Source organism: Sinocyclocheilus rhinocerous, unplaced genomic scaffold (assembly GCF_001515625.1).
Source record: "Sinocyclocheilus rhinocerous isolate Xijiao unplaced genomic scaffold, SAMN03320098_v1.1 scaffold1259, whole genome shotgun sequence".
Lineage (NCBI taxonomy): Eukaryota > Metazoa > Chordata > Actinopteri > Cypriniformes > Cyprinidae > Sinocyclocheilus > Sinocyclocheilus rhinocerous.
In genome coordinates this window covers 434,844-450,437 of record NW_015650717.1, presented here as the reverse complement: position 1 = coordinate 450,437, position 15,594 = coordinate 434,844, and the positions used below count along the sequence as shown (strand labels likewise).

At 35.3% G+C, this 15,594-nt stretch overlaps 2 protein-coding genes across 2 annotated transcripts in view; both read left to right on the top strand.

Annotated features, from left to right (window-relative positions):
• Positions 1-15,594, top strand: part of LOC107712502 (centrosomal protein of 152 kDa-like) — a 45,825-nt gene that overhangs the window by 10,699 nt on the left and 19,532 nt on the right. The window contains 6 exon segments of the mRNA XM_016517772.1: positions 6,692-6,787; positions 12,837-12,946; positions 13,033-13,093; positions 13,182-13,517; positions 13,591-13,753; positions 14,121-14,261. Coding sequence (XP_016373258.1) covers positions 6,701-6,787; positions 12,837-12,946; positions 13,033-13,093; positions 13,182-13,517; positions 13,591-13,753; positions 14,121-14,261 — 898 coding nt within the window. The 5' untranslated portion in view covers positions 6,692-6,700.
• Positions 29-5,054, top strand: LOC107712519 (COP9 signalosome complex subunit 2). The gene is made up of 13 exons (XM_016517803.1): positions 29-124; positions 650-763; positions 844-921; positions 1,244-1,369; positions 1,493-1,582; positions 1,786-1,863; positions 1,954-2,128; positions 2,921-3,099; positions 3,647-3,699; positions 3,802-3,899; positions 4,020-4,102; positions 4,174-4,232; positions 4,325-5,054. The coding sequence occupies exons 1-13, from the start codon at positions 71-73 to the stop codon at positions 4,467-4,469; spliced, it is 1,332 nt and encodes a 443-aa protein (XP_016373289.1). The 5' UTR covers positions 29-70; the 3' UTR covers positions 4,470-5,054.

The window sequence follows — 15,594 nt, the reverse complement described above, 5'->3', positions numbered from 1 at the left end:
TGCGCGCGCAGCGTGATGTCAAAACGCGTTTCCGCGGAGCATTGTGGGTAAGAGTCTCTCTCCGGTTAAAATGTCTGACATGGAAGATGATTTCATGTGCGATGATGAGGAGGATTATGACTTGGTAAGACTGTTAAAAATAAACGCAACTCTAAATGCATGTAATTGAACGCGACGCCGACATATTGACATGAAAAGGCGTGTTTATAGGCGCTTAATTTCGCAATTGAGTTGTTTAGCAGGTGGCTAGTTTGCTAATACTGCAAAGATTAAGTCAAGAAATAGGACAGCCTTTTTTATTTTAAGTAGTTTTATTTGAGATATGTGATGTATTTACAAGCCTGATTCTGTTAGCTCATATATAGAAGCTATCATATTATGTATTGTTAACTTGCAGACTCACGTGAAGTTGACTAAATTATAACTAATGAGTTGCTAGTTATGAAGCTGCATAATGTCTTATTTCAGTTTACTGTGAAATAGATTATTACATATGTACAGTTTTACAGTTATAAATAATCAGATTATAATTGCTATGCAGTTGTCATAATCATTCACACACAATATATACAATACACAATATCTTTCAAGGCGTTTCATTGTGCACTGACTTGTTTATTTACTGAAATTATTTGCACTTTCACTTCAGGAATATTCCGAGGACAGCAACTCTGAACCCAACGTTGATTTGGAGAATCAGTACTACAACTCCAAAGCCCTGAAAGAAGATGATCCTAAAGCAGCCCTCAGCAGCTTTCAGAAGGTTAGACAATTAAGATCTTTAATTGTCCGGATCTGTGCTGTGATTTTGAAAAGGTGTAATCACTATTTTCTGTTTTGCAGGTGCTGGAGCTGGAGGGCGAGAAAGGAGAATGGGGCTTCAAAGCACTGAAACAGATGATTAAGATCAACTTCAAGCTTGTGCGTAACAATAGTAGCAGAAATTATTTATTAAATAATTAATAAATACACACACACACATAACCATCTCTCTCTCTATCTCTCTCTCTCTCTCTCTCTATATATATATATATAATCATAGTTATGGGATATATATATATATATATAATACTATACATATTACATATTGTATAATATTTAAGATTTTTTCTATTTTCATGTGTTATCTAAAATTTCTAAACAATAATACTAATATTAATAATAATAAATGTTATTATTATGTTAATAATGCACTATAAAATCAGGTAATTTTTTTGTTTTGTTTTTATTGTTATTTTTACAGACAAATTTTCCAGAAATGATGAACCGGTACAAACAGCTTTTGATGTATATTAGGAGTGCTGTCACCAGAAATTACTCTGAGAAATCCATCAACTCTATTCTAGATTATATCTCAACCTCCAAACAGGTATTTAGTGCATTTTAAACTGCTTTCTGAATTCAGGAATATATTTGTGATAATAAAGTCATATCATTTAAAGGTTATGTTATTAAAGGTAATAAAATAAGATTTATCTTTTCATGTTTCTAGATGGACTTGCTACAAGAGTTTTATGAGACCACACTGGAAGCATTAAAAGATGCCAAAAACGACAGACTGTGGTTTAAAACTAACACAAAGGTTTGTGCGATAGCAATGCATTCTGTGTTGGGATTATTTCATTGAGCAGATGCTACTGCACACTTATGTATCAGGAACAATGATATACTTAATGCTATGATAATTCTGGTAATGCAGTTTACGTTATTGCTGGTGCAAGCTTCAGAAAGACTGTATTTGTACTCCGATAATGCGAGAATATTGCTAACTTCTGTTTCATGTAGCTGGGAAAGTTGTACCTGGAAAGAGAAGAGTTTGGAAAGCTCCAGAAAATTCTCAGGCAGTTGCATCAGTCATGTCAGGTAGAGTAAATAATCAGTGTTGTATAAATAAGAAAACCTGCTTCGGATGTCTTCTGTGTTGCTTTGAAACGGATTGATGCTCTTAATTAGACGGATGACGGAGAGGACGACTTGAAGAAGGGCACTCAGCTGCTGGAGATCTATGCTTTGGAGATTCAGATGTATACGGCACAGAAAAACAACAAGAAACTCAAAGCCCTGTATGAGCAGTCATTACACATTAAATCCGCCATCCCACATCCACTCATCATGGGAGTCATCAGAGGTAATGGACACATTTTAGTCTAAAACGAAGACATGGAAATTAGTTTTTAGTTTTGTTTGATTTGTTTTTACTATTGTTTTTGTGCTTAGTTTAGGGCTGATTTGGTTTTTGTTTTGTGTTCAATTGGAAAGCTAGATTGTTTTTCTTTTTTGTACCTTTGGATGTTTGAAGACATGAAACTTAGTGTTTAATTTTCGTTTGGGTTGTTTTGGTTTGGTGTACCATTGCAAATTTTGTGAAGGCACGGAAATAAGTATTTAGCTTGGGTTTTGGTTTGTTTTTTTCTTTTGTGTGTAATTGGAAAGTTTGGTTTTTGTTCTGTTTACAGTTATGAATTTTGCTTGTAGTTGCGAAGATGAAGACATGGAAATTAGTGTTTAGTTTTGGTTTGGGCTGATTTAGTATTTGTTTTTCATTTGGGTTTTGTTTGTGTATAATTGGTGTTGTAATAAGTTTTGATGTTGTTTTTGTTTTAGTTTGTTTTTGGTTTGTGTACAAATGGAAAGTTAGTAGTTGCGAAGATGAAGAAATTAGTAAAAAAAACATTTGTGTGTGTTTGAAAATTTTGTTTGTATTGGCTTAGTTTTTGGTTTGGTTTTTTATTTTGTGTACAATTGCAAAGTTTGCGTTTAGTTGTGAAGATGTGGAAATCAGTGTTAAGTTTGGGTTGATTTGGTTTTTGGTTGGGTTTTTGTTTGTGTACAATTGGAAAGTTTGGTTTGGCTTTGGTTTGTTTTATGTTCAACTAGAAAGTCCACTAATTTAGTTTGACATGTGACTGTTTCTCTTTAGAATGTGGCGGTAAAATGCACCTGAGGGAGGGAGAGTTCGAGAAGGCACATACAGACTTTTTCGAGGCTTTCAAAAACTATGATGAGTCTGGAAGCCCCAGGCGAACCACTTGCCTGAAGTACCTGGTTTTGGCCAACATGCTGATGAAGTCTGGAATCAATCCATTTGATTCTCAAGAGGTATACGGTGGCAATCATGCACAGGCCCATATGGGATCTTAGACCGTCCCATCATTTATTTACAAAGTTCTACACGTTCTTCATTGTTGCATGTTCATATGGGAAATATTTAGCTAAATTTAAGTTTGCTTATATTGACCAATAGGCATGTTGTACTCTTAGTTTCGCTTAACGTAGGGATGTAACGATTCACTCAACTCACGATTCGATTCGAATCACGATTTTGATTTCACAATTCTAAAGACAGTAAGTTCCCCTCAGACATGGATTCATATAAACTCCTACCTCTAAATGAATCGCGATTTGTTTAGCATCGCAACCGATTTGAATCGTCACATATTTGAATCGATTTTCAACCGGCTCGCGGTAAATCGTTACATCCCTACTTAACGTACATAATTTAAACTTAAATAGCAACTTATTTTACCCCAGAATCAGAGCAGGGAAAAGCACAAAACTGCAGATCTCATCTGGGCCTGATCATAGACGATAAATGCTGTGGTATATAATATAACTACTGATTCTTTCTTTATGACTCTGTGACTAGGCGAAACCTTACAAAAATGATCCAGAAATTCTAGCAATGACAAACCTGGTAAGGTAAGTGTGCACAATACTTTTCATTTCTCCGTTTATCTGATCCTCTTTGTTTTTTTTAATTGTTTTTTTTTATGGTATTAATTACCTGTAACTTGCTTCTAGTGCCTACCAGAACAATGACATCACAGAATTTGAGAAAATCCTGAAGACGAATCACAGCAACATAATGGACGACCCCTTCATCAGAGAACATATTGAGGGTCAGTTTGGTTGGCTTTGGCTTTTTCACGCACACATTCACATTTATTTCATAAATCTCATACAACAAATGTGCAGTCAAAAAGTACATATTCATTTTTCTCCTTTGCTTTTGCTTTCAGAATTGTTACGGAACATAAGAACACAAGTGCTCATCAAATTGATTAAGCCTTACACTAGGATACACATACCATTTATTTCAAAGGTAAACCTAATATTATATTATATTATATTATAATATGCAATTTTAATATAATGTTCCCTGTTTTTCTTTAGGAATTGAATATTGATGTTGCAGACGTGGAGAGCTTGCTTGTGCAGTGTATTTTAGACAAGTAAGTTTAATACTTTTTTAATATAGATTTTTCCATTTTAAAAATATGTTTAAAAAAAATTGTGGTTTATCTGATGTATGTCTTTCTTTTAGCACAATCAACGGTAGAATTGATCAAGTCAATCAGCTGTTGGAGCTCGATCACCAGAAAAGAGGCGGAGCCCGATACACCGCCCTGGACAAATGGACCAATCAGCTGAACTCTCTCAACCAGGCCATTGTAAGCAAACTGGCTTGATTTGACACTGACGATCCTGCAAAACAAATTGACCCATCGGACAGCCGGTCGACTGGAGGCTGTCAGTGACATTAACTACTTTCAAGCCCTTTACTCCCCCGTTCACAGAAGGGGGAGCATCATTTGGCTAGTTTGTATTTTTACAGCTGTAGTCACTTAAGTCAGTTTTAAATGTCCTTAACAGAGCAGAAGTTCCCACAGGATGTCTGCTGTACGGAATTGTTATAGGTCTCTAATATGAACATGTTTGCATCATCTAAAAAAATGTTTCTTTAATAGCACATGTTGACACTTGGCAGACATTTAAAAGGCATATGTTTGTCTTTAATGGAACGCGTGAGGACATGCTGTGTGAAATTGAATCATTTATTTGTTGAACTGTCTCTTGTCAGAGTCAGCATGTTTTACTTGGTTTGCACAGAACTCAGGTGATGAGTTTAATGCAGTTGCACCGCAGCACATGCGTATTAAAAGTGCAGCCATTACTAGAATTCCTCACCAAATATTACAGATCTGTTGAAAGCGTTATGCTGTCTGAGCTGTTCTGTTTCACTTTCAACTACAAAAATAAACTTGCTTCAGCGGGTAATGTGTCTGTAATGGTGTATGATTTTTTTTTTTTTTCTGGTTTGGTAACAATTTTTTTTAGTAGTTTTTAAATCGGTACATAAGACGAAACATACTTAAACGATACCATAAATACAAAACACAGAACACAAAGTAAGATGTGCATGTAGTTTTGTGAAGTGTGTGTAACAATTGTGTTGATTGTGTATATATGCGCTTCCTAATAAATATGTAGGACAGCCTATTTGTAGAGGGTCATAGGAGAATGTTAAAAATAAAGGGAGAAAGAAATAATTAAATAGGTACATAAACTACAAAAAAAAAAAATTGGAATAAAATTAGAAATAGTAGAAATTAGATAAGAAATACACTTTAAAAAAACAGGTGGGGTGGGGGCACCTCAGAATGGTGTATGAGTGGTGAATGTTTTTGTGTGTGATACACACACACACACACACACATATATATATATATATATATAGCTACCATAAATTGTCTAATATTTAAATAGCAAAAGTTTAAAAACATTTGATTCAGAAGAAAATGTGTCTGTAAAGGTGTATGATTTTATGTGTGATAATTAATTTATGTGTTTCAGTGCTCAAGAACACAAAATTGTACAGCTTTCGTATACATACATTATTTATCCGAATTAAGCTAATAACTGAAAGTGCATACAATACAGGACAATAATGAACAATAATAATTTTCCATGTATACACTATACGGCTAAATGTCCTAACCGAACAACCAAACCCGTTAATAGTCATATCAATAATATATATGCCTAGTGTAAACGTATTTATGATAAAAACATAATTTTAATTGTAAACCATACGTAATTAATAATTTAATTAATTTAATAATTACGTATATAATACGTAGGCTATATAAATCGTTCATTTATTTGTATGAACAAAATAAATAAATAGCAATGTTATTATTAATCATTTTATTATTATTGATACAGTTCAATGACTGAGAAAATACATTTCTGTCAAAATCTTTTTAGTTGACACATGATAGGCCGTAACCATTGGCTATAACGTTCACATGACGTCGTCCCTCCCGTCAGCCAATCAGAAGCCAGGACTTTTGCCGCTGTTTAGGGCGCCATGTTTCAATAGACAACAAAACACTTTTATCAATATCTTTGCTGCAATATCGACTTTAGTCCGCATTAAACGAGTTTTTACATCTGTGACGGACGAACAAACATTTGCTGACAGTTTATTACTCGTACTCAAGGCATGTTTTTATCAGTATTGTTGCGGTATGAGTTTGTATGGTACCGAGGCACTGTAATGTGTCTCATAGAAACACCTCATTTGGGATTGTTGTGTTACTTTAGGACTGTGGCGACTTTATAAAAGCTTTAAAGGTAAGCAGAGATCATTTAAACTCACATACAGCCTTGTTTGTTAACTGAAGCTTGTAAACTAGTGCTAAATGAACGAGTTACTGATGTGAATAATGTGTTATGGGTTGCTTAGAAACAACATGTATCTATATCTTGGTTTAACAGTGTTTGCTGATACTGATACGAACTAGCAAATGTGTTGTTCTCGGTTTTATCAGTAAGACTGGTTAAATGAAGTGTAAGTGGATGTGATTGCTGGTCATTTCCTGTCTCAGTGTGTCATTTCTCCTCTCAGATCAGCAGGATGTCCATTGATTTTGACAGTGCAGCTCTACAGACCCAGCAGGAGGAAGAGGAGTATGATCAGGAAGACTACGCCAGAGAGCAAGAGGTATCTGTCCAGTTAATGAGCACTGATACACAAACACACCCACCAGCAGACTGACATCTGTCATCTGCTGCATGCCATACCGGACTAAATGACTAAATGTAATATTTACATTTAGACATTTAGCAGACACTTTTATCCAAAGCGACTTACAAATGAGGACAATGGAAGCAATCAAAATCAGCAAAAGAGCAATGATATGCAAGTGCTATAACAAGTCTCAGTTAGCTTAACGCAGTACACGTAGCAAGGTTTTTTAAAAATTATATAATGAATAAAAAGAAAGCCGATAGAATAGAAAAAGAATAGAGCAAGCTAGTGTTAGAGGCCTTTTTTGCTTTTGTTAATTGTATAATAAATAAAAAGAAAACAAATCAATAGAAAAAGATTAGAAAAGCTAGTTTTAGTTTCTGTTAGTTAGTTTTTAAAGAAAACCAGCAGTAAATGAATAGAGTGCAAGTCTAAAAGGGACAAGTTTTTTAATAATAAAAAAATAATATAAATGTACTTGGACAAAAACAAACAAACAATCGGTTTATCTGTCTGTAGTTCACATGTACAGTAGTTATTTATTTATTTCAGCGCATGACTGTTTAATAGAATAGGAAAAAGGCTAAATATAATTAAAATTGGAGACAACCTAAAAAAAAAAAACTAAACATTGTACACCTTCCAATACACATATTTATTAATTTTAACCTTGCCCTCTTGTTGTTGGGAAAAAAAGATACCATCCATGTTATTTCTAAACTAGACCTTTCTTATTAAAACAATGAGTGGTTGGGATTTTTAAAATTCTGTATAATACAATTTAAAACTAAAATAATATTTAATTGTATAATATTTCTATACACACACACAAAGTGAAACAATATTAAAACAATATATATTTAGCATGGATGCATTACATTTATGTGACAGTAAAGACATTTAAAATGATGCAAACATTTTCAGTCCCATATAAATCCTGTAAAAGAAAAATGACCACGGAAAGAAAAATGCACCACGGTTTTCACAAAAATATTAAGCAGCAACTGTTTTCAACATTGATAATAAAAATATAATGTATAATAATATATTTTATTTTATTTGTCAAACAATTTTTATTTTTGTATTAGGTGGTATTTAACATTTTAAGGGTAGAGACAGTCTCACGCTAGACAGAGATTGGACAAACATTTATATTCGCCCCTGAACAGAATATGATGTCATCAGTACACCATGAAATCAAAACTGACAATTAATTTTTGTTTATGAAATGGTGCAGTATTTATTATACATGATTTATCCATACATAACATTAAATAAAAAAACAAAAACAAGCCCTTGTAATCTTTAATAAAAATATATATAAGTAAATAAATAAATAACGTCCCCTTATCTTTTCAACAATATCTCTTCTCTTATGACGTTTGTGAGGGTGAGACAATAACCTCTCTCTCCCAGCAACCTGTCACGCACATGAAATGATTGCAGCAATTAGCAATTTATAATGGTCCAGTTTAATCCCCAATGTAAAATAAACAAGTCCCTTCATTCTTTATATACAGTGGGTACGGAAAGTATTCAGACCCCCTTAAATTTTTCACTCTTTGTTATATTGCAGCCATTTGCTAAAATCATTTAAGTTAATTTTTTTTCCTCATTAATGTACACACAGCACCCCATATTGACAGAAAAACACAGAATTGTTGACATCTTTGCAGATTTATTAAAAAAGAAAAACTGAAAAATGCTCAGTATTTAGTAGAAGCACCCATTTGATCTAATACAGCCATGAGTCTTTGGGAAAGATGCAACAAGTTTTTCACACATGGATTTGGGGATCCTCTGCCATTCCTCCTTGCAGATCCTCTCCAGTTCTGTCAGGTTGGACGGTAAACGTTGGTGGACAGCCATTTTTAGGTCTCTCCAGAGATGCTCAATTGGGTTTAAGTCAGGGCTCTGGCCGGGCCATTCAAGAACAGTCACAGAGTTGTTGTGAAGCCACTCCTTCATTATTTTAGCTGTGTGCTTAGGGTCATTGTCTTGTTGGGCAACTCTGGAGGTCAGCCAAAGTGGTCTTTGGGTGGTTCTTTACCTCTCTCACCAAGGCTCTTCTCCCCCGATAGCTCAGTTTGGCCGGATGGCCAGCTCTAGGAAGGGTTCTGGTCGTCCCAAACGTCTTCCATTTAAGGGTTATGGAGGCCACTGTGCTCTTAGGAACCTTAAGTGCAGCAGAAATTTTTTTGTAACCTTGGCCAGATCTGTGCCTTGCCACAATTCTGTCTCTGAGCTCTTCAGGCAGTTCCTTTGAGCTCATGATTCTCATTTGCTCTGACATGCACTGTGAGCTGTAAGGTCTTATATAGACAGGTGTGTGGCTTTCCTAATCAAGTCCAATCAGTATAATCAAACATAGCTGGACTCAAATGAAGGTGTAGATCCATCTCAAGGATGATCAGAAGAAATGGTCAGCACCTGAGTTAAATATATGAGTGTCACAGCAAAGGGGGTGAATACTTAGGACCATGTGATATTTCTGTTTTTCTTTTTTAATAAATCTGCAAAGATGTCAACAATTCTGTGTTTTTCTGTCAATATGGGGTGCTGTGTGTACATTAATGAGGAAAAAAAATTAACTTAAATGATTTTAGCAAATGGCTGCAATATAACAAAGAGTGAAAAATTTAAGGGGGTCTGAATACTTTCCGTACCCACTGTATATATATATATTTTTTTTTTTATCTCATTCAAGAAGATGCTTTACTTTGATGTACATTACAATTGGGAGAAAAAAGCAGTTGCAGTTTCCCTTACATGTTGAATTTAAATCCAGTTTCCGGAAAGCAAACACATTTATTATTTAATATATTACTCTTTTTAATGATTTTTTTTTTAATAAACAAATGTTATGTTTACACAACACTTTCATTACATACACTTGCATATCTTAAATAAAATAAAAAATTTAAGGTATAATTAATTACACTTCAAGAATGACACTATATTGTATTACTTTGTCTGCTGGATACATTAACACACATTCAAGTTATTTTAAGTAAATAGTTTTTGTGTCTGTCTTGTTAAAGCAGGTACATACAGTTTCATCCGGTTCATGTTTTAAATGTGTATATCTGGTACTAAACATTTCAGTATTTCTGTGTGGCTTTAATATTGGGACTTGTAAGGCTAATAATGTTCCTCTGTCAGTGCTGTTCTCTAATATGGCTTGCAGTTAATGCTTAACATGCCAGTATAACCATTAAAAACTGCTGTATGAAACGAGATTGATTGAATCTTTTTCTTGTGATTTTATTGTTGCATGAGCTAGCTGCCTTACTCAATTTACTAGGTCCATATTTGCTTTCTCATGGTTATTATTAGTAGTTAAAGATTCTTCTGTTTCCAGTCACAAGCAGTAACAGTGTTTGTTTTTAAAGGGCAGATCTTCTCCAATCAGAAACGTGTGTTCTGACTCACCTTACAGCTGTCAATCGGCTGCATGAATGAGCGTTTGCTGTCATTGGTGCACGTTTAATGCAGTCAGGTGTGTTTGCTGTGTCATTTAACCTGTGTTTCCACTGCCCTACACACTCACAGCTCTTTACTGAAGCTGCACAAACGTTTGCTCTGTAGGCAATTTCACTTCTCATTTTAGATTAGAATCAGAAAGTAATAGTATGAGGTGAATGATGACCATCGATTTTGATGTGCATCACATGCACCGTCATATTCGCAGGCTGTTTGTCTTTTTTACCATCAGAGGAGGAATGTTTCTGCTCCAGTTAACTGAAACGTATATTCTGACCCCCACAATGGGCCGACCTCAGCCTGGACAAATGAGGACGGCTTAGTTCCTCGTTTTCTGCTTTCTTTTCTGGAGTTATTCATATGAGTCACGCTGCTGAACTCAAGCATTGCACACAAAAGTGCTTCAGTATGTCATTGAGTCCAAGAGCTCCTGCAGCAGCTGTCGTGAGAGTGTAAATGCGGGAAAGTGTTCTGTCTGAGGGAACGTATCAGGATGTGCGGGTCATCCGGCGGGAGTTATGGAGGGTGAGTGAGTTTGACTGTCTGTCCTCCGATACGGAGACATCAGCTGTGTTTTATCATGAAGTTGCTGATAGTTAGGAGAGCTCGGGCTCCTTTAAGACGCCTCAGGGCCATGTGTTGGTGTTTGTGTGAGAGTTCAGCATGTCTGTAACCGGGCGGGTGTGTTTTTGTAAATGGTTGCTATGGGACCTGCAGTGAATCGGTTGCTTGCATGTGCTTGTTTCGTTTCTCATAGTTTCAGTGTGTTTCCCATTAACTCAGTATTGTATTATTGTATTGAGAAACTTCTAAGAAAAATTACATTCCCCAAGAGATGGCCAGTCAGACACTTACTTACTGCTTACTTATTGGAGAGCTCGTGTATTAGTGTTTGACTGATTTTTTTTTTGTATAAGATGCACAATATATCAAAACATATGGATATTGTCCAATATTAGTGATTTCCTTTTTTATGTCTTTTTTTTTTTTGTCTGTATCAGCAGTTTAATATCAATATTAAAGGGGTCATATGATGCTTTTTTAAAAGATCATTATTTTGTGTATTTGGTGTAACAGAATATGTTGACATGCTTTAATGTTCAAAAAACACATTATTGTTAGAACGAGCCGTTTTAGGGGGGCGTGGCAGAATCTTAACTTTGATAAAGAATATCTCTTTGGTTTTGAGACTTTAGTCTTTGCAACTTCAGGGATCTTATCTATGCACAATCAGCTTGTAACACTCCAAAGAGAAAGCAAAACTTGAAATCTATGACCCCTTTAATTGTGGATTTTAGATTAACTTTGCTATCTTTAATGAATCACACTAGATAATGTGAAAGATTTAAACTTTATAGAGCACGTTCTACAGTAGAGATCCCTCCTCCATTATAAGGACATTTTTATCATCTTAAAATGAGTTATAAATTTTTCATACCACACACCGTGATGATGCTAAAGTGAATTTAGGCAGCACAACCTAAGAGTGATCATACCTTTTTTTTATTTTTTTTAGACAAAGTAGTGTAGGTTTTAATTGGCCATAGCATAAAAATAATTAACTGTGTTGGTCAGAGTTGATATCAAGAGTAAAATGTGTATGTATACCATTCACTCTAACACTAATATGAAAACTCTATAAAACATGTTTGCTGCATTTTTGTATGCACACTACTATTAGAATTATCTGCATTTAATCAAAATAAGTGTTTTTAGCACTTTCTAAAACATGAAAAAAAAATTGCACATAGTTTCTCGACCATGTTATGAAAGAAATAGAAAGTTTTTGTTTATATAATATTTATTACCTGTTTTATAAGTTATTTGTTTCTAGTTATATTAATTTGTTTGCTGGGTTTTTTAATGATTTATTTATAGAAAATCACTGGTTAAAATAAAAAGAGCAATAGCTTGCAGAGTGCAATGCCTGATGTCCCAAAAATTAATTAATTTATTTAGTGAAATAAAATTATACTTTGCTTTGAAAACTGACTGAAGGTTGTTGTTTTTTTATTATATATACTGTATTTGGCTACCAATTAATTGTCACCACAAACATCTCTTGGTCTCTCTGAATAGAGATTGCATTTACATTTGTTAATTGATTTATGAGCAAATCCCACCTCTCATTCTTTTTGCTGAATGAACCAGTATCAAAGAAGCGTGCATTGACAGAGAAGATAATATTACAATAATATTGTCATAGAATTATTCAGATGTATTTGTTTTAAATAATAATATTTTGTTAAACACTGGAAGCAAATAATGGAAGGTTAGGTCTTCTGTGGTCCATTTGGTAATAGCAAATTTATTTTAAATCATCCAAAACCCAGGGATTCTCATATCAATAATATCATACTAATATCTCATGTTGGACCTCAGGTTTTCAGATCCAAGTGGATCTGTGATGAATACCTCTAATCTGTGCCTTAACAGTCTGGCAGGGAAGAAGACCGCTCATGGGTGAGGTGGCTACGGTCCTGAATGGTTGTTCACATTTTTTATTAAATAAAATGGGGTTTGTTTGTTTGTTTTTTAGCTCCACAAGCTCCTGACTGATCTCCCTGATGATATGCTGGATGACAGCGCCGACTGCTCCTCACCTGAGCTCAACTGCTCCACCTGCAGCCGCCCAGAAGACAACAACAGGTACAAAACACATCAAAACACCCTTATGCAACACTTACCTGAAATACCTATTTAATAAAACATACACAAATGTGTTTGTCTTTCAGACCGCAGCATGCCTGGAATGTGCCACAATGGGAGCATCCAAGACCTTCTTCCCATGAGGAAGTGAGTTTATCAGTTTTAGATGCAACAAAATCAACCTGAGGTTCATTGAAAGGATGCACTTATTCGTTTGTCTTGCATGTGTTTGCAGCACTATGAGGAGTACTACCAAGGCTCTTATCATGAGGACTACAGCTATAAGAGTCACATGTCTCAGACCAACAGTCACCCTCATCACCTCCAGACCGGGACAGAACATTTGGCCACCGGCTGGGACCAACAGAACGGACAGAACTACCAGTACCAGAATGGAGACTATGCACACTCATCTGCAGGCACGGATGAGTCCCACGGTACTGACTTCTCCCCTGGGGACGGGGCGGAACAGGACGTGCACCCTAATAATGCTCTTCAACGTGGGGCAGGCTACCATGGAGATGAGGCACAAGCCCATGGAGAGCATGACAACATCAGACACCACTTTCAGGTGAATGTCTGCAGCCAGTCTTCTTTGATTAAACATTGTATGCATGTTTATTAATTTTGCACATTTGTTGAAGGTGTTTGATAGTGGAGGAGCTGGGAACAAACCCACTGACCACTACAAGGCCAGTTACCATCCACATCAACCTTCAAATCAGCCCAAGATGTTCAATCCTCAAGTGACCAATCAGAATGGCCACTTTGACCAGATTCAGAGAGACTTCCTGGACTCAACACAGAGTAAGATACCATTATGCATTACCATGTTGCAGTTTAACATAAGTGTTTTCTATTTGAATATGTTTTAAATTGTAATTTATTCCTCTGATCAAAGCTGAATTTTCAGCATCATTACTCCAATCTTCAGTGTCACACAATCCTTCAGAAATCATTCTAATATGCTGATTTAATGCTCAAGAAACAGTTCCTATTATTATCAATGTTGAGAACAGCTTCTTCATATTTTTTGGAAACAATTATATATTTTTTCAAGATTCTTTGGTGAATAAAAAGTTGAAAAGAACAGCATTTATTTGAAGTTGTATTTGTAATGACTATGTTATTAGTATTTTAGGAGATTGAGGTGTGTTGTATGAATGTTATTCAGATCCAGCAGACGGTCAGCAGCTGGCGCAGCTTCAGATTTTAAACAGAGCTCAATCCAGACAGATCGAGGAGCTGGAACAGAAACTAGAGGACTGCAGGAGGAGGATGAGATATCTGGAGCACCAGTTTGCCATCGTCAAAGGTCAGATTCACTAGATTGCCACTGTTTTAAATTCAGCTCTGAAATGTTAGTTTCAAAAAAGTATCTCTGGAAAAACTTAAGCAGACTAGTGGCAGGACCCAAGACTTTCCCTTCATAGTTAATCATTCATAATTTTATTATTATTATTATTTGTTTATTTTTAAAAACTCATCAACATCTCTGTTGCTAGTTTATTAGCTGTATTGTTTGAGCCCCCATAATGCACAAAAAACTATTTTCTATTTTCATATTCTGGATCAGTTTTGACCCGGTGGGAACATAAGCTTATAAAACAATCATAACTTGTCATAACATGGTTATAACATTCATATTGTATCTGATGAATAAATTATTTTTAATAAGTGAAGTTGCAAAAATGAATTTATTAAAATGTTATTACCACTTTTTAAATAAAAATGAATTTCAAATTTTATTTATTTATATATCAGGGCTGTACAGTGCGACATATATGTCGCACGTGCTACGAAAAAACTGGTCTGTGCGATGAATAAATTTACCACTGTAGCACGCGTGCGATACAGTTTTGCATGTTCATAACACAGCCGCTTAATAGTGTGAAGTGATTTCGTTGTGCTTGTTCGTGTGTGTGAGATTGATTATACTTGGTAGTTAGAGGTGTGCGATATGACCATTTTTGAATGTCTCCACAATCTGCTTTTGAAGAAATATCGTTGTATCGTGCTACAGCGCACATTCTATCAGCTGCAGTTCTGGCGCCTCCCTCCGTCTCAATATAATGTACAACGCCACATGCATTCACATCAGTGTTAGCTCAGCGGTAGAGTTACTCTCACGGGACACTGCACTTATGCGCAATCACAAAACTACATTATTTCCATCTGCTTTAAAGCAATACCGGTTAAACATTGAATTCACGTGCTGTTCTGCATGCGCTTTTTCTGAGCGTGTACTCATGAAGTGCTCTCACACTGAGAGCCTGTCAAAAAGCACCTGATTATTGGACTAATTTGTCTTTCGCGTCTGATTGATTTCGTGTCTAATACTGTCAAAAAAACACAAGGTTTACATATAAACACATAATGTGTAAGAGGTGTTATGTTTCTGCACTCTTCCATTTTTATCAAATTAAGAAAAAAAACAATTTTTGTGATGGTTTGTATTTTTTGTGCTCTGTATGGTTCCATACAGTGCCTGTTTAAGTGATGAACTCCATTACTTGTGTTTGTTTCCAGACATGATAACAGACGTTTTATACTTGTGCTACAACTTTTTGGCCTGTGCTACAAAACTTTCAACCTCTGTAGCACCAGTGCTATGTGAAAAAAAAGTTAACGTACAGCCCTGTGTGTGT

Excerpts from the sequence above, each read along its gene's own strand:
- LOC107712519 (XM_016517803.1), top strand. The coding sequence starts at position 71 with ATGTCTGACATGGAAGATGATTTCATGTGCGATGATGAGGAGGATTAT. Across the intron at positions 922-1,243 it reads TTAAGATCAACTTCAAGCTT|ACAAATTTTCCAGAAATGAT; the intron begins GTGCGTAACAAT and ends TTATTTTTACAG. Across the intron at positions 2,129-2,920 it reads CATCATGGGAGTCATCAGAG|AATGTGGCGGTAAAATGCAC; the intron begins GTAATGGACACA and ends GTTTCTCTTTAG.